Source organism: Theropithecus gelada, chromosome 17 (genome assembly GCF_003255815.1).
Source record: "Theropithecus gelada isolate Dixy chromosome 17, Tgel_1.0, whole genome shotgun sequence".
Lineage (NCBI taxonomy): Eukaryota > Metazoa > Chordata > Mammalia > Primates > Cercopithecidae > Theropithecus > Theropithecus gelada.
The window spans coordinates 18,707,970-18,731,669 of record NC_037685.1 but is presented as its reverse complement, the minus strand read 5'-3'; the positions used below and the strand labels follow the sequence as shown (position 1 = coordinate 18,731,669).

At 38.5% G+C, this 23,700-nt stretch overlaps 1 protein-coding gene across 3 annotated transcripts in view; it reads right to left on the bottom strand.

Moving 5' to 3' along the window:
• NDFIP2 (Nedd4 family interacting protein 2) overlaps positions 1 to 16,589 on the bottom strand; it is a 71,479-nt gene extending 54,890 nt beyond the window's left edge. For all 3 annotated transcript variants that reach the window (XR_003116494.1, XM_025364372.1, XM_025364373.1), the window contains exon 1: positions 15,771 to 16,589. Coding sequence is in view for 2 of the 3 variants with exons in the window: in XM_025364372.1 (XP_025220157.1) it covers positions 15,771 to 16,091 (321 nt within the window). In the remaining variant the exon portion in view is untranslated. The remainder of the gene's footprint in view (positions 1 to 15,770) is intronic.
• Between the last annotated feature and the right edge of the window lie 7,111 nt (positions 16,590 to 23,700).

The following is a 23,700-nucleotide window of genomic DNA, read 5'->3' as shown; positions in this document are numbered from 1 at the left end:
TCTCTTTAGTGACACTACCCTAATCCAAGCCACTATTATCCTTTACCTAAACTACTGCCATAGCTTCCTAAATAAATTGCAGACACTGACATCTAGGAGGGTCCCACAGAAAAGGCTGGTTCACCAAGACATGATAAAACATCGAAACCAAGATCAACAAGTATACACACACACACACACACACACACACACAGATATAGGATATAAATGGGCATGGAAGGAACACCCAAATTTAAAGAAAACTTCCAACATGAAAGAAAAAACAAAAATACTAGGGGGAAAGTTAATGCAGTGAGTATGGAAAAAAAAAAAAAAACCTCAAATATCTACAGTTGGTTCTACTTCCAGCATGGCAGTAGCCCCCTACAGTCCAGCCTTCCCAACTGAGAGCAATTATGAACTTAGGACAAAATACAAAAAGAATTTTAAAAAATTTAAAAAACACAACTACCTGGGCATTCTCAATATTAAAAAAGACAGGCAAAGACGTAGAGGGAAGTTAAACTTGAAAAAGTAACCTGTACCAGGTAAGTTTCCCTTTCTTTTTGCAGCTTTGTTCTAAGGTAAAACTACAGTTATGGAGAGGAACAGAGATACAGGATGCTAAAATTCCACTCGAGACCCTATTCTAGCCAGAGGAAGCATGGAATGGAGCCCATGCAAACTAGAAAGTAAGGGGAAACCATTAACCCTTAAGCCATGCATATGTAGGACTGATCCAAAACTGATACTAGTAAAAGCCTAAGGATCTGAGCTAAGATTTGAATCACTGCACACAGCATAAGAGATCCAGCTTACAATCTGAATCTATGAGAGCTGATTGCCTGCTAAAACAAAACTGTCTTAATTTAATTTAATGTAACTTAATTTAATACTTAATTTAGGAGAGCTAAGTAATTAAACATGAGGCCAAAGTACATATGAAAGCGGCAGCCCTTTATTGCAAATATGCACACACTCTCCAGCGAGGTTCTCTGAAGTCGCACTGGCGCTCTCGCTCTCCCGTGAGGTTCTCCAGTCCACGAATGCGGGGGCCAAAGAAGTCAGGCCAGCTCCTGCCCGCAGCGGACTTTTATGCATTGGTACTGGAAGGGGGAGGGCAGTGGGCGGGATTAGGGCATGATAGGGGCGTCTCCATAGGCGTGGCCGGGTAAGTTTCGATCTCTTCGGATTGAGGTCCGGTGGCGCCTGCTCAGTTGATCTGCATTTTCCCAGGCGCGGGCTACATTTTCCGCGCTGCGGGTAAGTTGGTGATGAAGCACCCGGAAGCAACAGGGGCGGTGCCTTCTTGTTTACCTTCCTCCATCTTGTCCCTTCTCCCTCACCCAAACAGTAAATCAATCATATCAACAATCACATTCAATACAAACACTCCGATGAGAAGGCAGAAGCTGTTAAAAGTAGGACCTAACTATAAGGTACCAACAAAAGACACATTTAAAGGACCTAGATAGGTTGAAAGTAAACAGAAAAAGATACACCACACAAAAATATTTAGGTTGCAAAAGTATTTGTGGTTTTTGCCATTTGAAAGTATTTCAAAGAAATGGCAAAAACTGCAATTATTTTTGCACCAACCTAAATATAAAATAAGAAGCCTATGTTAGTATCATGTAAAATAGACTTGAAGACAAAGATCACTATCAGAGATAAAGTGGGGCATTTCATAAGAGAGCAAAATTTAGAAAACAAGAAACAGATCATTAAAGGATCATTATATCATTTCAGATTTTAATAACTCTTCTTCAGCAATTAGTAGAACATAAAAACAAAATCAGTAGAGACATAGAAGATCAGAACAATACTATGAACCTGATCTGACATTTTTAGAACACTACATCCAACAACTGAAGAATATACATTATTTTCAAGTGCACACAGTATATCAAGTTGGATATATTAGCCCATAAAAATGTCTCAAGAAATTTAAAGTGAATAAAATCAAATTAGAAAATAAGATTTCTAGAAAAATATCAAATAAGTAGAAATTAGACACACAAAAAAGGAAACCATAACACAAAGAGAAAAACAGTAAATAAGGTAAAAACAGAAATCGGTAACATAGAACAACAGAAATTTAACAAAGTCAAAAGATGATTCTTTAAAAAGATCGATAAAATTGACAGAAAATCACAGCTAGACCATTTAAGGAAAAAAGAATACAGAAGATCTCCAATATCAGCAATGAAAAAGAGGTTATTATCACTACAGGTATTACAGACATTAAAATGACATTAAAATGAGCTTTACGTCAGCAAACTCAATGTCTTAAAAAATGTTTAACCTCCCAAGTATCCCTTCTTAAGAACCTATGGGAAAACATCTTCCAGCAAAATAAACGAGTAAACAAAAACAACAAAAGACTTACAGTGCAACAAACAGGAAATATAACACATCTACAGGGAAAAGTCTCAGTATGACAGCTGTGCATCAGGCCTAGAGAGCAAATAGTACAGTTGAAATAGGAGAATAGAGGGCTCTAGGAAGAATGTCTTCAAAGAAAAAAGGAACTAATCCAATGACTCTGACCATGCAAAAATTAACATGAAAAGTAAGTTTGGGAAAGTCACCAGAGGATATGCAAAAAATTAACAATATACAGATAACTAAAGAAATAAAAAGTAACCCCACGAAACATTTTTTAAATTATACAAAATATACTGCTTAACTCAGTGATGAGTTATTTTTTCAGTCATAAAATGTAAATATTAGTCACTGATTTAAGCAAAAATTAGATGGTTTTCATACATTTAATCTTCACAATAATTCTGAGATAGAATTCTGTACTGTCCGTACTTTACAGATGAGGAAACTACAACATAGAATAGTTGGCCCAAGGTCACAATGTTTTTGTAAAGTCAACACTTGAACCCAAGAGGCAGGACTACAAAGATCATGATTTGGGTAGGGAAAGCAAGGACATGTAAGAAAGCAAAGTAAAATTAATAAAAATAAATTAGTGGCTGAAACTGCATATGTTAAAAATACAGAGTAAAATAAAGCAGCTGAAATAGTTCAAAGGTTTTTTGGGTTCTTCCCCTACAAGGAGAAAAACGTACAAGATAAAGGGTGAAAAGGAGATTGCTGTTTTTAATTATTTGTCTTTTGGTGCTCGGAATTTTAAAACTGTACATGTACTACTTGACTTTTTTTTAATATGACAGTTAAAGAAAACTTACCTACAAGCTAAACCCAGCCCCATGAAAGGTTACTGAGTTGTGGGTGCTACACAATCGGCTGGGTTCACTGTAGCAGACTTTTATGCTATACCATCCATGCTCCCTATGTCTGGCATTGTCATAAATAAAAGAAAGTTAGCTATCATAAAGGTTTTATTTCCCAGGATCCTTGATGTATTTTAACTCTGTTGCTATGTTTATGGTAATAAAATTTGTCCTCTAAGCTTTCCTGCATAACCTTGAACAGAACCTCCCTTCGATAGTCTTCTGTAAAATGAGCACATTGAAGAAAATGATTACTAAGGACTCCTCTACTTCCACAATATCTGGAAACAATTTCCTTTTCTCTTTTCCATGGGTAGACAAAATAACCTAACCATAGTTACTGTCTTACAAATGCAAGCCATGGGCCACAAGAGGAATTATTCAAAAATAACAGAACTCATCTAAACTGATTAATCAGCACTATTATAAAAGCAAAGGATATATCCTAATTATGAACATCAAGAATATCAACAGTATATAGGCTGTGCAAAACATTATTACTTTTATAGCACAGAATTCTGTAAAACTACATATCACTTTATAAACTTAAGAAAATATACCAGTATCGCCATGCATACACTTGGAGTCATTCAGAAAAGACATCCATTTATTTCTTTAATATTTATTTTTCACCTATAACAGGACCAGTACAATGACATAAACTACTATAAACAAGACAGATCTAAGCCCTGCTTCCCACTGAGTTTACAATCTAGTGAGGAAATATACACCATGAAATAAGGGCTATAACAAGGATAAGTGCACACTGTTAAAAGAACACACAGAACTTGAAAGTAAAGAGCAGGAAATGGAGATGGGGAGGTAAAAGGGAAGGAAAGGTTTTTTGAAGAAAATAAGATCTAAATATAGATCTGAATACAGAATTGAAATTAGTCCTGGAGGAAGGAGGGAGAAAAGAAAAAATGGGAAAGATACGTTTAAAAGCTACAAAGCAAGAGATAGCATGATTTGGGATGGTGATAGAAGAAACAAAAGCATTATAGTTTAAAACATGGCCAAAGTACGCAATGCAACAACAAAGTAGGCAGGGATGAGCTATGCGGGTGCTCCTGTTGCTCTCTAAAGGTTAAAAACAAAAACTTAAAAGGGTCTTAAGTGTGTCCAGGAACAGTGGCTCACGTATGTAATCCCAGCACTTTGGGAGGCCAAGGCATGAAAATGATTTGAGAACAGACTGGGCAACATAGTAAGATTCTATCTCTAAAAAAGAAAAAAATCAGCCAAGTGTGGTGATGCATGCCTGTAGTCTTAGCTACTTGGGAGGCTGAGGGGGAAGACTGCTTGAACCCAGAAGGTTGGGGCTGCAGTGCTGTGATCCACCAGACTGCACTCCAGCCTGGGTGACACAGCAAGACTCTGCCTCAAAAAACACAAAACTCTCAAGTGTTATTTCAAGACTCTTCCCTTTGGAGAGAAATCACACAAAAAGTCATCCGATATAGATGAAAGCTCTCCCGAGGTGAGAACAAATGTTCTATAAAAGCTGTCACTTTGAACACTTGTAAAGAAAGGAAAAAAAAAAAAAAAGTGTCACTACTGGATTTCCTCAGTCCAATATCCAACAGGCTATATGTCCTAAGACCCCTAAAATTAGTAAAGGGGTTAATACCATCACACTGAAAGGTTCTTTTACACAATGAACTCCAGTTCACTCCCTTATTCTCAAAACCTCTGTCCAAACAGCACAATTTCTTTACATAATGTTATGAGTAATTCTGGAGAAACATCATAGACGAACTAAACCACAGCACATTACTGAACTTTTAAAATATTAAACTGTACGTGTTCTAACAAATCTTAAAAGCAAGCAAGTCAAAACCCTGAAATAATCTGATAGTAAATCTTAGACTACTGCATTTCCCAACTTGCATTTAGCATGTCTTTAACAAGAATTTTACCCACACCCTAATTCCAGCTAAGTGATCAAACATCGGAAAGTTCAAAACCATAACAACAAGGCCCAAAAACAGAGACATACAATGATTTACAATTACAGAGCCTTAATTACAGTGATCTTGTCAGTAAATTTACACTGACTAAATGTCAGCAGAAGATTCCATACCATTCCACAGTTAATTAAACTCAAGTTAGGCCGACATATATAGAATACATACAAAATCCTAAAATAACATACTGTGGATACACATACAATTGAGCAATGTTTTAGAATGAAAGTCAGATATTAAGAAAATAGTAAGAAGAAAATAGTTGCTGAGTAATCAATATAAAAAAGATAAGGAAAATCAAACCAGTATTCACAACTCCAAAGTTTATGAAAGTGATAAGCAGGGCCACTGCATATGGCTTCATAGGCTACTTACTGAACAACTCTAAAGGACACCATTCAGAGAGAGAGGAGAGGCGGAGGAAGATTCAGAGAGAGAGGAGAGGCGGAGGAAGACTAAGCAATTATTTTAAGCTGGAAGAGAATGCAAAAAAACAACCACCACCATCACCCCCACCTTAAAGAGCCCAGGTCTCAGTAGCAGAGACAGAACAAATATAAAAAGGAATAAAATAACATAGGCAAGGTTTTATGTCTATAAGATTGGCCTTGAACTAGCACCATTCATTCACCTTTATCAAATACTGAAAGTCTACCACATGCCAGGTATGGAAAGATATACACAGTAGTGAGCAAAACAGACAAAAATCTCTCTATCATCATGAGACTTAAATTCAGGGAGGAAGAAGGGAGGTAGGAAATAAATAAGCAAAATATTTGGAATACCAGATGGTGATAAGTACTCTGGATAAAACACAGTGATTTAAAATAAGGTAGTCAAGGATAACCTCGGTGAGGAGATCACACTAACAGAATGAAGATTCCACCATATTTGAATAAGCTGTCTTTGCCACTCTCACAGGCAGTATTATATTCTCTTCTACTATCCACTCACATCCATCCCAATTCTAGGGACAGACTAGGTGCTTGACTGATTATCAGGTGCAAATAAGGGATGCAAAACAACCTCACCACATCGTTAGGAATTTATTTAGAGACTGGATGAAATAAAAAATTATTTTTTCTGGGCCAGGCACAGTGGCTCACGCCTGTAATCCCAGTACTTTGGGAAGCCGAGGTGGGAGGATCACGAGGTCAGGAGATCGAGACCATCCTGGCTAATACGGTGAAACCCCATCTCTACTAAAAATACAAAAAGTGAGCCGGGTGTGGTGGCGGGCGCCTGTAGTCCCAGCTACTCAGGAGGCTGAAGCAGGAGAATGGCATGAAACCGGGAGGCGGAGCTTGCAATGAGCCGAGATCGCACCACTGCACTTCAGCCTGGGCAACAAAGTGAGACTCTGTCTCAAAAAAAAAAGAAAAAAAAATTAATTTTTCTGAAGTGCCCTTCAACATGCCAAGCTTCAGGACTATATGAGGTACATTCCTATAACATCTACATTGGAGTGGGCAAACTAGAGCAAGTAGGCCAAATCCAGCACACTGTTTTTGCAAATAGTTTTCTGGAACACAGCCCATTTGTTCATTTTTCATATTTGGTATGGATACTGTTACATTACAATGGCAGATCTGAGTAGCTGTGACAGAGACCACATGGCCTGTAAAGCCGAAAATACTATCTGGCCCTTTACAGAAAGGGTTTACTAACCCTCGGTCTACATCACCACCACCACCATCCCAAGTAACACAGCCTTCAGGGCCATCTTCATGAGCATGTGATCACTGTAGTCACATGGGACCACCAGTCAAGAGGAACCCATGATTGGGGTTTAATACCCTGTGATCACTGTCTTAAAATTCTTAATAATTTTATCTCTAAATATCAGTTTTGTAAGTAAACTCTAATAGGACTCCAATGGAGCATGTGCCAGGGGCCTGACACCTCAGCTTACCAGCAGTCTGCCTCTCCAGGAAGTGTTCTCACTCAGTTGAACCCTTTGGCTTAGTCTGACCTCCCAGTCCTCACGCCACAACTTGGGGAAAGGCAAGGTGACAGCCATCTCCATCCTAGGCTAGAAGCACCCTGGCACATTTCAGAGGGTGGCCTCTTGCCTATCACTGATGTAGGTAATGAGCATGTCCTGACGTGGAGACTCCATATTTGCTTAGGGGTCCGTAGACCTGTACAAAGACGAGCTCTGCAGAAAGGGGAGATTGACTTCCTCATCACAGGCCAGGGCCCCACATTTTCATTCAGCATTAGACTTTGCAAATCATGTAGGTGGACCTAACTGCTTTCACGAAACAATTATAAACTAGAGTTATAAATGAGAGTTGCATTCGTCTATCGAATCCAGCATAAAATTTGTTTCTGTTTTGTCCCATTCCACTCTAGGCCATCCCCTTAACTTTGCTGCAGCCATACAGCTTTCCTCCTATATCTTCAATCAACAAACTGATTTTCACTACAGGTTACTATTACATTTACAATACTCATCAACTAGAACTAGATCTTCACATTTCAATCAAGTCTGCCTGACTGTCACAACTTCAGAGTGGATGGAGTTCCCTGACTAAGCTGATCCCTATCTACTAAGGGGTCAAATTGACTGGTGTGGTACATCATCTCCAAAGATGGCCACTATCGCTTTCTTCCCTCCATGTATGTGCATGTTTCTCCCCCACTGACAGATGGAATTTATTCCTTCTTCCTTTGAATTTAGGGGGTCTTACAACTGCTCTGACCAATAGGACACTGCAAAAATGACACTATGAATTTCCAAGCCCAGGCCCTGAGAACGGCAGCTTCCTCTTCCTTCTATGCTGTGGGAAGCCAAGGTCACATCAAGAGGGCGCACAGAGGAGAACTGAGATGCTTAAGTCAACAGTCCCAGCTGAGCTCCCAGAAAAAAGACAACATCAACTGCAGCCAAGTGAGTGAGACATCTTGGAAATTCCAACCCAATCAAGCCCCAAAATGGCTCCAGCCCCAGCTAACACTATGTAGACTAGACTCAACAATTCCCTGATCACACTCAACCCATGGAATCTTAAAAGAAAACAAAATGCTTGTATTTAGAGATGATTGTTACACAGCAATATAAAACTAAAACACCCAAGTCTGAATACCAACTCCATCACAGCTGGGCCTTTATTTAACTTGTGTCTCATGTTTCTCATCTGCAAAATGAGGATAATGACATTATCTACTTCATAGAAGTGGAAGGATTAAGTGTGCTAATATGTATAAAGCATTTAGCAGCATTTTATTAATGTAATTACTGTTCTATTATTGCTATTTCATAATTGATAGAATGTATTATTTATTCCATCAACTTGCTTTATTTTCTTCAAAGAATTCATTACTATCTGAAATTAGGCTTACTTATCTATCTGCACTCCCTCCACCAAAGCATGAGCCATGAGACAAAAACTTAACTGTCTTATTCACCAACACCTAAAACAGAAGCAGACAGAAGTACTTCATAAGCTATTATATGTCAGATGAATGAGTTATAGGATCTTTGTTTCATAATTAATAATGATATCTAAAAACTGCTACCATATCTTTAGCATAAATCTGACAAAGGGCACACAAAAACATAAGCTATAAATTATAATATGGTATTTTCATGATACAATTCCAATGCAATTATTTGCCACTCACATATAGTCCTCCAGTACTAGATCATGTACTGCTCAAATGTGCCTAAGCAAAGGCTACCATTTGATTCAGCACTGTTCAGGTGTGTACTCATTTGTATAATTTTTTTTAATGATCTAGACTCAAACAAATAAATAACATATTTACAGTTAATATCATGACATGCACAAAAATAGCAAGAGAAACTTTAATCTGGGGTATGTTTAAAAGCAATTTACCCTTGCAACCCAAATTAACATAAAACTGGTCTTCAAGTTAGAAGCAACAACTTGGTATACAACACATTTGAGTATTGGTGTACAACTTGGTGTACTACTTAGTATACAACATATTTGAGTGTAAATTTCCTCAATTAGTTTTTTCAACATGTAAAGATCTATTTTAAAGATGAAATAAAAATCAGACATTGACATAACCCTGACACACCTTTGAGAAAAAGCAAGAGTCTACAAGGTTAGAAAGACACAAGAACACATAATTCAGTATAACAAGTTATCCTAACTTTCTTCTGCCTTGATGCTGATGAGAGAGGTAAGAAGCTCTCTTTACCTCCCTCTTTCAATTATAGATTCGAAGGAGTTTTTACATTTAAGAACAGGATTTTATGAGGCAAACAAACCAGAGAGAGTACAGAACTTCAGATGAGAAATGAGTGCATAAAAATTAAGAAGACAGATTGCTGAGATATGTCACTGTGCAGGTAGGGAGGGCCCATTCAAAAAAATTTGTATGCTAAGAACAGAAATTTTAAACTTCAAAAATGTAATAAACCCACCAGAATGGTTAAAATTAAAAAGACTGACAGCAGCAGAATGTTTGCAAGTGTGTGGAGCAACCAAAACTTTCATACATTGATGGTGGAAGTATAAAATGGCATAACTACTTTGGAAAAAAGTCTGGTGGTTTCTTATAAAATTTAAACATACACCTACCCTATTACTCAGTAATTCCACCCATGGAAAATAAAAACATATGTCCACAACAAGATTTGTACAAGAATATTCATATTAGCTTTACAAAAAGATTTGTACAAGAATGTAACAGTTTTACTCATAACAGCAAAAAAAACCAAAAACAAGCCAAATATCCATCAATAGCAACGGATAAACTGCAGTGTATTCATATGATTTAGATGATGAAAAATATACAATAAAAAGGGATAAGCTACTGATACACACAAAAACATGGATCAATCTAAAAAACCTCATGCTGAATGAAAGAAGCTTTGTAGACTACATGCCGTACGATTCTAGAATAGGCAAAACTAGGTAATTTGAAGTGAAAAAATCAGAACAGTCACCTGGGGGGTAGGAATTGATCTAGTAAGAATAATAAGGAAACTTTCTAGGGTGATGGTAATGTTCTGTATCAGGTCAGTAAAATTTATCTGTAAAAGGTAGTGGTACAAACTGAATGTTTGTGTCTCTCCAAAATGTGTATGTTGAAACCCTAATCACCAGAGTAATGTTATTTGAAGTTAGAGCCTTTGGGGGGTAATTAGGTTTAGATGAGGTCATGAGGGTGGGGTCCCTATGATGGATGAGTGTCTGTGCTAACATCAGAGAGTGTACTTTTGCTAATCTAGGTTGTATATATAGCCTACTACATACTAGGCCGTATGGTCTAGCCTATTGCTCCTAGACTACAAACCTGTACAGCAAGTTATTGCATTGAATACTGTAGGCAATTGTAACACAACAGTATTTATCTAAATATATCTTACAGGACCCTAGTATATGAGGTCCCTCATTGAATGAAAAGTCATTATGCAGTACATGAATGTCCTCAACTCTACCACTGTAAATGAATGGGCATGGCTGTGTGCCAATAAAATTTATTTACAAAACCAGGAGTTGGACCATAGTTTGCTGATCTCTGCTCTACATGTCAAAGGTGGTTTGGGTTACATGAGTATATGAATTTGCCAAAGTTCATCCACTAGGCCATGTAAGATTTGTGCATTTCAATATACACTGATTTTACCCCAAAGAAAAAGAACCACAAACAAATATTAAAATGTAGGCTAATGAAAAATTCGTGGCTTGCATGCAAGTACACTGATCCCTGCAACTTACTTCAAAAGGATCAAAAAAAAAAAAAGATGGATTGATAAATACACAACACAAATAAAATAAACTGTTAACAACTGTAGAGCCTACAATTTGTATGGAGGTTAACTGTACAATTCTTTCAACTTTTTTATAAATTTGGAAGTTTAAATATTAAATGTTATTAAATGTTGGGGGCAGGTTCAGTAAGGGGCCACTGAAGGTTTTTGAGCAAAAGAACAAAAATAAGATTGATACAGGTTGAGTATCCCTTATTTAAAACGCCTGGGACCAGAATGTTTGGATTTCAGATTTTTTTTGGATTTTGGAATATTGCATACACATAACGAAATATCTTGGGAATGGATCCCAAAGATGAACGTGACTGTGCATGAAACTAAATTGTGTTGAATATGTACGTGTGGTATTTTCCACTTGTGATATCATGTGGTGTTCAGAAAGTTTCAGATTTGGGGGCATTTCAGATTTCAGGTTTTTGGAATAGGAATACTCAACCTGTACTCTACAAATATGATTCACATAGTACAAACAATTCCTCAGGGATGGTCAAATGAGGAAGAAAGTTAATAGACAATATTCCATACCAGGTAATGCATCAATATTTAAGGAGAAGGAATTAAGTACAAAGAGTTCACTAAGACAAGAAAAGTCAGAACAAGTCAAGAGAAGTAGGAAGTTTCTTATTATCAGGAATAAGGATGGACTTTCAAAGAACGTTCATACTGTCAATATAGCAGAGAAATCAAGCAATGTGAGAACTGAAAAGTAGCTATTAGACTATGCAGTTGGGTAACCTTGATAATGTAAAAAAGGTATGGTAAGAATATAAACCAGATAAAATACACTGATAAATTCCAAAGAAACAAACAAGAGACGATCAAAGGAATAAGGTTGGCAAGAAAAGGTGACAACTAGACAGTAAGGAAAGGTAAGAGGCTGCAACACTTCCTTCCAACGGAAAATGAAATGACTATACCGAAAACTCATTATACATTATCTCATCCAGAACATGCACTATTGTGTGAGGCAGTCAGCCATGGGCCTGAATGTCCCTGCACATTCTTGCTGAGTGTGTCAGTCTGTAAAGCTTTCCATTTCCTGATACTGAGCTGTTTCTTCTAATAAGTTACATCGGGAACAAAGATCAGGCAACCACAGTGTGTAACTGCCATCCCAGGAAAAGGTAAACTAGTTTGTTTTTTGTTTGCTAAGATATTTGCTGCTTGAAGAAAAAAAAAAAAAAAAAAAAAAGGCTGCACCCTTGGTTCTGAGTTCCTCAGCTGTGATGCAAACCCACTGCACGCATCCATATGGACACCCAGCCCCTTTGTGGAATTTGGTAGCTAGGAAAACCTACACAAATATGCTGATGTTCGTGCTGCTTGCTATGCCATGAGTAACGATCGGTCTCTAACCTGGAGGTCACCTCTTTTTTGCCAGCAACCGTGAAACATTAGCACACTAACTTATTAGCTTGTAAAAAGGGTACTTATTTATCATGTACCAGTCTTTATATGTTTTACACACGTATTATATTATTTCTCACAATAATCCTAGTCAGGTAGGTACTAATATGAGGAAAATGAGGCTTCAAGATGTAAAGTAACTAAGCCAAGGTCTCACAAATTGCAAACAGCACCATCTAATATATAAGCCCAGATGGCTTTAAAACCTGCAGGTTTTTTACCCGTTAATAGTCAGGCCTCCTTCAAGCCTCCTTCCCAGCTGATTTATTGAGGGCAACTCTAATTCCCCAGATACAAGAGCAAAGTACTCAGATCGTTGTAGAATGAATACTTCAAATTATGTTCCACAGAAAATTGATATTTTGGAAATGTTAACATAATCTTAAATTTTTAAAAACAAAGAACAAAACAAAACAAAGATTAGGAAGAGCTAGGTTAAAGAAATCCAAATCACTGTCTTTACTGCAGAATTTTTCATGGTTTTAATATGCTAATGTATTGTAAATCTTCCAGTTACACTTACTGTCATTCTGAAATATAGTTTGGGAAATTACTGCTACAATCAACACTGCCAATTTAACTTGTACACAGAATCAGAAGTCAGCTTGGTACAGGTACAATCTTAGAAGTCAGCTTGGTAGAAGTACATAATCCTTTAAAATAGAGAACTTTGGACGGGCTCTGTGGCTCACACCTGCAACCCCAGCACTTTGAGAGGCCAAGGCGGGCAGGTTATTTGAGGTCAGGAGTTTGAGACAAGCCTGGCCAACACGGTGAAACCCTATCTCTACTAAAATACAAAAATTAGCCAGGCATGGTGGAGCACACTTGTAGTCCCAGCGACTCAGGAGGCTGAGGTAGGAGAATCACTTGAACCTGGGAGGCAGACGTTGCAGCAAGCCGAGATCACGCCACTGCACTCCAGCCTGAGTGACAGAGACTCCATCTCAAAAAATAAATAAATAATAAAATAAGAACATCAAAGTTAGAATGTGGTCTAGCAGCTGCAAGCCAAGTCAACTTTATCATAGTTAGCAACACTGCTCATTTACTAACGAACAAAACTGAATTTCCCAGAAAATTATGTACCATACCTGGCTTTTTCTGAAATTAGAAGGGTAACAATCAAGAATTTTTGTAGCTCTAAACTGTTAACTGCTTTACTTAATAAATTTTGGGTGCTTTTAACAATGAAAGGAAAGATCACAGAAAAAGCAGTTTCTAGATAAAGCTTGTGCACTGGCTAATGGTAGTAGGTCGTTCTGATGACCCTGAGCATCACTGCTAGCTTTCCAGTATGAAAAGTTGTATTTAAATTCTTTAAATAAGTGAAAAATTAACATTGTATACCATCTCACCCCTAAGTATACTTGCCCATCTCCTGACTTAGTCATCCCTTAACATTCAACAACTCAAGCTGTTTATTGCTCCAGTTTATTACACATTCCAGTTTTCCCAAAAACTGCGCTAAAGGCAACCACAAAATAGTTATGTTCATCATATAAGCCAGAGCTGAATACTGATCCCTAGTTTAAAAAGTCTACTGAAAACATCAGTTCAGCTTTTTCTCTGACATACACTTAGATGTTATTAATCAGGCCATTATAAACAAAACCAAGAGTTATACTGGATAGGGTAAATGACTATGTAAGTTGTGTAACCCTAACACTGTTGCCTTACAAGGAAAACAAATCGATGTCCTACCTACTTAAAGTATTATCTTTAGAGGGACTGGTAGGCATTATCTTTAGAAGAACTGATTTTTGCCCTCTGCTCTCAAGGAACATTCAAAGTCTATGTGGGACACATCATCAGTTTGAAAAAAATGAGGGGAGGGGGCAGCAATAAAATATGTCCATTTATTTTGAAAGGAGCTGTAGGGAAAACAAATATCTTAAAACTAAGAGCTACATAAATTAACAGTGTTTTGAGTAGTGACGTGTGTAGGAGAACATGGTTGATGTTTCTAATCTAATAGAAAGATTAGAAAAATGAAACAAGTTCCACTGCTGGTATTATTCAATATTTGTATCATTTTATTTTTGCTAACATTTACAAACCTAGAAATGCCCTTCAAACCATCAAAAGGGTGTACACTTGAAAAATGCTTTCCATACTAGGAGAAACAGTATTTCCCAAGTTGTTGAGAAAAGCTGATACATTTTCAAAGAATTCGGAACACGGACCTTTTGTAGGTTTTAAAGAATGCAAACCAGTTGAAAATAGAAGCCTCATGAGCTTTTATCTTAGAAAAATGCAAAATTACATACATTGGGATCTCATCTTACAGTGTCCTTCATATTGCCAAAATGTACTTATTAATAGAAAGTCTTGGCTTATAACTAAGACTTACATGTGCAGATAGATTTCAAAGTTGAAACCTGGGGCTAACATACCTAAATTTGTAAAATTTTATAAACCATAAATTGCACCACCACTGCTATGTATTATTTATCTCGTCTCCCTCAGTAAATGGGCTGAAAGTTTGTAGAATGACATGCTACCTAGTTGCAACAGCACAACAGCACAGTCAACTATTGCTCAGTCCATTTTTAACTAAGGTTTACAACAGGAGTCTTCAACGTCACCACCAGAATACACAAAGAAAAATATATTTAAAAATTGACACTGAAAATATAGAGGAACATATTTCACTTTTTTCAACATACAGTTACCAAAGTTTACACAGTTAAGCTGGAAAACCTTGTATTTAACGAAAAATAATTAAAATAATTTTTCGAACAAGATTAGAATTTGTTCTACTAAAACTACCTGTTTCCCCTCTAGCCAAACAAAAAAAACAAAAACAAAAAACTGGGGATTACAAAAAATACAGTCATTTTTAATACTAACATAATGGAAAAGGACAAAAATGACAAGGTTAACGAGCAGACAAGATCAGCACTATGGCTAGTCTTTCTCTTCGGTTCCACAATTCCTAACCCACATTTTTGCCAAATCCCACTCTACACAGTACTTACACCTTCACCCACCTACCCACCCACCCACCCCATTTATGACGGCGATCACCTTCCGGGCAGGTACGTGAAGTCAGCCCCACTTCCAGTAGACAATCGACTAGAATGTCTCAGAAGTGACTGAGTCAGAGAATAAGAAAATGATAAAGTGAGAAATTAAAACAGATACAAGTTGTAAGGTGTGCGGAGGGAGGGTGTCTCAAAGGGGGCTAAGGGTACGGGTGAGGAGCTAGGAGGAGACTTGGGGCGACAGGGAAGGGTTTCGAAGCAGTCCTAGGCAGGAGTGCGCAGGAGAGGCGAGTGAAGCAGCTCCAGTCAGAAGATCCAAAAGAAAACAAAACAAAAGCCACAGCGTTTCCTCTGGGAATAACCTGAGGAAAGGGACTCTCGGGACGCCCCGGCGGGAGGCAGTCCCAAGAAGCACAGGAGGCCGGGAACTCACCACCTGGTAGCGCCCCGTCCCCGGCTGGTGGTGATCCATCCTGCCCGGCTCGGGATCCGGCTTCCAAGCGGGGGAATTCTCTCCGTGCTCAGCTCCCTCGGCCACCCCCGTCGACGACGTCGTCGCCGCAGGGCCCCTTCCGCCTCCGTTCCTGCCGCCGCGGTCTCCCGGCGGAAGCTCTTCACTTCCTGTGCCTCCCGCAACGGCCGCCGAGACCTCCGCGTTGGTCGCGGTTCCGCGGAGGAGCACCGGGGCGCCGCGCGCGCTATTGAGCATGCTCGGACCGCTGGCGCAGACTCGCTGGCTCCGCCGGCGTCCCATCCGCGCCGCCAGTGGGAGGGTGTAGCTGGGTGGGAGGAGATGGAAAAGTAAGGCAAGTCCGGGGGAGCTGTCTAGGTTGTCAACCTGTCGAGTGGGCGGTCGCAGAAGGCGCGCGGGGGGCGGGAATGACCCGTCCTTGATTGGTCTTTTCTATGTGCGCGAGTGTCGCGCAGGCACGAGCTAGTGCGCCTTCTCACCACACAGAGACAGAGGCTGACAAAGGCATGGGGCCGCGTTCCTAGAACACCTGAGGACAGGTCGCCCGGGTACCCGACACTTCCTCGTATTACTCACCCAGCGTAGGACGTGGGGAGGAGATTCATCTCTAGAACATTGCTAAAACGCTTATTCAAAATCATTCGTAAGATAAGGGATTTTTAAAAGACTAATACAGAGTAGTTCTAGTTTACAGCAAAATTGAGAAGTTACAGAGATATCCCATATACACTTTGCTCCTACGCATGCATAACCCCACCCCCAACCCCGCCATTATCAACATCCCCCACTAGAGTGGTACATGTGTTACAATTGATGAACCCGAATTGACACATCATCATCACTGAAAGTCCATAGTTACCTTGGGGTTCACTCAGGTTGTTGTATACTCCTCGAGTTACGACAAATGTGTAATGGCAGGCATTCATCATTGTAGTATTACAAAGTTATCCACTGCCCTGAAATTCTTCTGTGGGATGATTAGAGACGGGGTCTCACTATATTGCCCAGACGAGTGCAGTGGCTGTTCTCAGGCACAATCATGGCTCACTGCAGCCTCGAACTCCTCAGCCCAAGCTATCCACCTGCCTCAGCCTCTGGAGTAGCTGAGACTACAGGCACCAGCTCTTTGGTTACTTTTTAAATTTTTTTCCACTTTTTGGTAATAAGAGATTTAAAAATCCAACAGACTATCCAGACAGTTCTCAAAGGAAGAGGTCTCTAGAGTTCTAGGTTACTGGAAGGACGTTAGAAGAAAGTAATGAAATCAGATAGGATTATTTTGTGGTAATACTCAATAATTCCAATGGATTTAACAGCAAGGAATCACTTGGTTAACCACACATGACACGGCATAAAACATATTTCTCTAGCAAGTAGAAGAGTATGACAGAGCAGTGAAAAGTGCCTTTTAACCTGAAGACCAACGTTCTATACCCTCAAAACTATGGTGCTGCTTGATGTGGCCCAGCTATGTTTTTAAGATAACACCACATTTTCCCAAAATGATCTTACAGTGGAGCCCCCTGAAGGGAAGGAAAGGGATCTGGAGCCCCATTTACTTTATTTCCTTCATGAATGTCCAGAGGACATCCTTGAAATGAAGACTGCCACTGGGTGAGCCTAATTAACTGGTTAAAATAGCAAGATACAAAAAAACCCAAAAACTCTTTGAGAGATTGACAACTGAAAAGGTAAGCCTTCCTCGTAGTTCTTTTTAAAGCATTCATCAACTCTTCCTATTTGTGCCATTTTGACATGTCTAATAGTAGAAAGCATTACTGTGCTAACAATAAGAGGCAATGATATCTCATACTTAAATATTGTTAAACTTGCCTTGTTTTGATCTTAATGTATTTTAGTTTCTAAGCCAATAAACATATGCCATTTTATTGGTATAACTGGTATAAACGCTCACTCTCACAATTTCACTCCAAATGGTATTGCTTCTCGATGACCAAAACACCAGCCAGTGTCAGCAGACTGAAATTAGATCCTTATATCACTTACGATCTATAAGATTTATTTAGAACTTAATTTTATATGCATATGTGTTTTCATTAATCATTCATGTGTTCATTTGTTTCTCAAATAGACGGCCGCTCAGAGCAGAGACCATTTCTTACATCCAACGCAGCACTGAGAACATAACTGTAAAAATCAAAGACCTGATGAAAAGCAGACATCTTGAATCCTGATAGAGTAACAGATTCTTTCTATTTTACCCTCCTCTCAGATTCCCTGAACATTTTGCTAATCTAGTGAAGTAACAAATTCAGCAGGAAAGCGTATTTTTAATGAGGAAGAGAAACAGGAAGGAGAAGTAGAACAACAGCTTACTAGTATAGAGCCCTTTCTAAGCCAGTACTATGCATCTATTATTTTAGCCTCACCACAATTTCATGATATAGGCACAATTGCACTCCTGGGTTAACAGATGAAGAGGGAAAATAAGGCACAAAGAGTTCCATGAACTTGGCTAATGCCAAATCACTAGTAGATGATGACAGACATCAGAGCCTCCACCATATTAAGCACTACATTAAGCTGATATTAAGTGTAATGTACCTAATAAAAAGAGTCCTTGTCTCTTTCTTCTTCCTAACCACCACTACTGTGAAACGTGCAGAAGACATAAAAAGATAGCAATGTATCACAAAGAGCCAATCTGACTTCTTTAAATCCCACCTTCTTGATCTATGTAAAATAATGATTCTTATTCATCATCCCCAAAAGAGCCATTCTGAGCTGCTTTTGCCCACTTTACAACTAAGCCCGTGTGACCTATAATGGACCATTACAAGCAGAGGCACTGAGTTGTCCCACTAGGAGAAACGTACTTGAGATGCGATGGGAATAACAATATTCTTTACCATTTTACAGACCTTAAGCAACATCCAGTAATATTTTCAGTCTCTGGTATTAGGGTGACAACTCTAGTTATCTAAGGAATTTGCGGTGGTGCAGCACTAGAAGCTACCTCAAGTAGAATTGTAGAATTTTAGTGCACTTCACTAACACCTCTCATTCTGGCCTGATCAATTTTCATCTCCAAACACACAGCCACCCAACATTTTACTAGTGCTGCTCTGCAGTACTGGAGAAGACATGGAGATAAGCTGCCCAGATTCCCTTTCAAGAAAGCACACTCTGCCCAGCTGGAAGGAATGTGGCTGTCAGACAACTTCCAGTTGGTTGCTTTGTCAGGGTCTCCCTCAGCTTTCAACCTGAGGAGGTGCTATTTTCAGGGTGGCATCCAGCCACTAACTGAGCAAGGCAGTGGTACAAGGCTCTGGCTATTTTTGCTAGACACTGAAGCCCTTTAAGGGACAAACTTTGCTTCAGAGTTCCCTGTGAAGCTGGCAGAGACTTTTCCAGCCCTGCAGCATGTTGTGGCAGCTCGCCCTGCCCAGTCCTTTTTCTTTTCACAGATGTTGCTCCCCAGTGAATCTGTTGCACTTAAAACTTTATATCAGCATCTGCATCCTGGAGAACCCAACTAAGACAAGTACCAAGGTGTATAGTGATAGAGGAGCATTATCAAAATTGTGTTAGATAATTACAACTATCATTCTACATGGTTGGTGTTTCATCTTCAGAATAACCCTCAGGACTCTACATTGTTAGCATTTTCTCATGTGAATTTAATGTATCCGTAAGCCTTCCTACTAAGAATGACTTTGATGTTGTTCTGTAGTGTGATGCTGTATAGAGGTCATGGGGATCTCTTTGCTTGGGGCGTACTTCCCATTGGGAACCCCTCCCACCTTCCCAGTAGCAGGGTCATTCCCTCTAGAGGTAAACTAGCAACTTAACATTCATCATCCTCTTTCTTATACCGTCAGATATATTGAGCTGCACACCCAAATGCCAGGATTCTTTGTTGGGATTCCCACCAGTTAAAGAGCAATAAGACATGCCATTGCCTACAGAAAGCCATCTACACAGGCCTAAATCACAGGGAGGCGATGTTCCAAATTTTCCTTACTACTTCACTGATTTTTAGTTTCTTATCATTTCCTTTACCACATAGAACTACTCAAAGTAGCTATTGATGGTTAGTGTGATCACAGATCTTAGTAATGAATCACATTTGGAATATGTATGGTTTTTGTATAATTACCTGTAGAATGACTAGAAAGAGGTAAAATTGTATTATCTGAAAATTTCTATCTCTACCTAATGAAAATTCACTAGCAATCATTTTCTGGACATTAAATTCTAAAGTGTATTTTAGAAAATATAAGAAACTATTGCTTTTCATATATAAATGAAAATTAACACAATAATGACTCCAGTTTTATCTCTGAAACTTTTATAATGTGTGTGTGTGTATATATATATATTTTAATCAGTTTGTAGGCTTGAACCTCAGTTCAGCTTCACATAGTGTTTCTTATTTAACTGGTTCTGAGATTCCTGTCATCTGTTCAGCTCTATAATTTTAGAGAGGATATCTAAGTGAGCAATTTTAAAATCAAGTATCTACTTGTTTTTCCTCTCTTTATTCTCCTCCAGTATGTTGGAAGAATCTGAAATAAAACTTTTTATCAGTCAGGATTCAACTAGAGAAACAGAGTCAGTAGAAGACATACCTTAAAAGATTTATTGCAGGGAATTGGCTTACAGTTCTGTGGGCTGGTCCAGCAAGTCCAGAATCCACAGGGCAGACCCCTGTAACTCTAGGGTTGGAGTTGAAGCTGCTGTCTACAGGCAGAATTTCTTCTTCCTCAGGGAATCCTCAGTTCTGCTCTTAAGTACATTTAACTGACTCAATCAGACCCACCCAGATTATTGAGGATAATCTTCTTTACTTAAAGTCAACTGATTCAAGACTTTAATTACATCTATTAAATCACCACAATGCCTATGTCAGTGTTTGAATAATTAGGGCTACAATCTAGCCAAGTTGATACAGAGAACTGACATTCCCTGTTTATGTAAATACAACAAACTAATATAGTATCTATATAATAGAGATAAAAGTAGAGGAAGGAACAGGAGAAAGGAAGGAAGTACCACAGAGTTAGCTTAGAAATTTAAATGAATTTCCTAAATTTAAGTTTTCCTATCAGCTTTATATAATACATATAGTTATATATGATGGCATCACCAGTAAACACTTGGAAAAGATCTGAATTCTGATAAGCTACATCTCAGTCCTAACAATATTTTTATTTAGCATTTTCATTTTTCCTTTATTTGTTAACAGGCAACAAATGTGAGCAAATCAGTAGCCATGTTGCTTTGGGGAATTCATATTTGAATTTGGAATAACTCATAAGTTGTTAAAATAATCTTTACTTTACCTTGGGTATGGAAGGCTGTTCTTTGACCATACTAAAGCAGGACTTTCTATGATGTTATCTCCTTTTTACTCTGTAAGCCATAGAAGAGCAGCACAGTCACTGAGCATAGGGCTGTTATGACAGGTGTCCCTTAACTGGCTAATGTGATTATTGTATAAGAAGACAAATACTGTGTGTGTGTGTGTCTGTGTCTGTGGTATGTGTGTGTGTCTGTATGTGCAAAATATTAGGAAAGAGAAATGTGTGCTATGCACCCAGATCTTCTTAACATGTTAATGTGCATTTGCTCTTTTTATTTCATAACAGAAACCAGGCCTCATTTGTTTAACACAGTCTAATGTCAGTACACTGCCTCACCATTAGCAACATATTATGACACAACAATAAGATCGACATATAAGAAGGTTGCCTGATTTCAGTCCTGATGATAAAGGTCACTAAATATCTGAAGAATAAAATGACAATGATAATCAGATGGAATAACTTACCAGATGCTGCCTTTCTAGAACTATGAAGAAAATTATACCCACTTCCTGGCTTTAACATTCAAATAGGGGAAAAAACTACTGGCCTGACAAAGCCAAAGTAAGCCAAGATAATGTTTGGGGAAAAAAAAGGAAGTTCCTTTTGTATCTGGCAGGTATATCCTAGAAAAAATAAAATATTTATATTGCATTTCACTTCACCTATCAATTATATGTGAAATTTTCATGAAATACCTATAAATTCTGTTTATGAAGATGATTGTTGAGAAATCTGTCATGATTTCCCCAGTAAAGGTGAAGACACCAAGTGCAATTCCAGATACTGACTTTAAAAAAAAAAAAAAAGCATACATTTAAGTCTTTAATTCATCTTGAGTTAATTTTTGTATACAGTATAAGGAAGGGATCCAGTTTCAGCTTTCTACGTATGGCTAGCCAGTTTTCCCATCACCATTTATTAAATAGGCAATCCTTTCCCCTTGCTTGTTTTTGTCAGGTTTGTCAAAGATCAGATGATTGTAGATGTGTGGTGTTATTTCTGAGGCTTCTGTTCTGTTCCATTGGTCTATATATCTGTGTTGGTACCAGTACCATGCTGTTTTGGTTACTGGAGCCTTGTAGAATAGTTTGAAGTCAGGTAGCGTGATGCCTCCAGCTTTGTTCTTTTTGCTTAGGATTTTCTTGGCTGTGCGGGCTGTTTTTTAGTTCATATGGAACCAAAAAAGTAGTTTTTTTCCAATTCTATGAAGAAAGTCATTGGTAGCTTAATGGGGATGGCATTGAATCTGTAATTACCTTTTCTTCCTATCCATGAGGATGGAATGTTATTCCATTTGTTTGTGTCCTCTTTTATTTTGTTGAGCAGTGGTTTGTAGTTCTCCTTGAAGAGGTCCTTAAATGTAAGACCTAACACCCTAAAAACCCTAGAAGAAAAGCTAGGCAATTCCATTCAGGACATAGGCATGGGCAAAGACTTCATAACTAAAACACCAAAGGCAATGACAACAAAAGCCAAAATAGACAAATCAGATCTAATTAAACTAAAGAGTTTCTGCACAGCAAAAGAAACTATCATCAGAGTAAACAGGCAACCTACAGAATGGGAGAAAATTTTTGCAATCTACCCATCTGACAAAGGGCTAATATCCAGAATCTACAAAAACTTAAACAAATTTACAAGAAAAAAACAAACAATACCATCAAAAAGTGGGCAAAGGATATGAACAGACACTTCTCAAAAGATGACATTTATGCAGCCAACAGACATATGAAAAACTGCTCATCATCACTGGTCATTAGAGAAGTGCAAATCAAAACCACGATGAGATATGATCTCACACCAGTTAGAATGGTGATCATTAAAAAGTCAGGAAACAACAGATGCTGGAGAGGCTGTGGAGACATAGGAACGTTTTTACACTGTTGGTGGGAGTGTAAATTAGTTCAACCATTGTGGAAGACACAGTGGCGATTCCTCAAAGATCTAGAACTAGAAATACCATTTGACCCAGTGATCCCATTACTGGGTATATACCCAAAGGAGTATAAATCATGCTACTATAAAGACACATGCACACTTAAGTTTATTGCAGCACTATTTACAATAGCAAAGACTTGGAACCAACCCACATGTCCATCAATGATAGACTGGATTAAGAAAATGTGGCACATACACACCATGGAATACTATGCAGCCATAAAAAAGATGAGTTCATGTCCTTTGCAGAGACATGGATGAAGCTGGAAACCATCAGTCTAAGCAAACTATCACAAGGACAGAAAACCAAACATTCATGTTCTCACTCATAGGTGGGAGTTGAATAATGAGAACACATAGACACAGGGTGGGGAACATCACACACTGAGGCCTGTCAGGGGATGGGGGACAGGAGGAGGGATAGCATTAGGGGAAATACCTAATGTGGATGACGAGTTGATGGGTGCAGCAAACCACCATGGCACATGTATACCTATGTAACAAACCAGCACATTGCACATGTGTACCCTAGAACTTAAAGTATAATTAAAAAAGCATAAATGTTACAAAACCACACATACACACACACACACACACACACACACACACACACACAAATACAG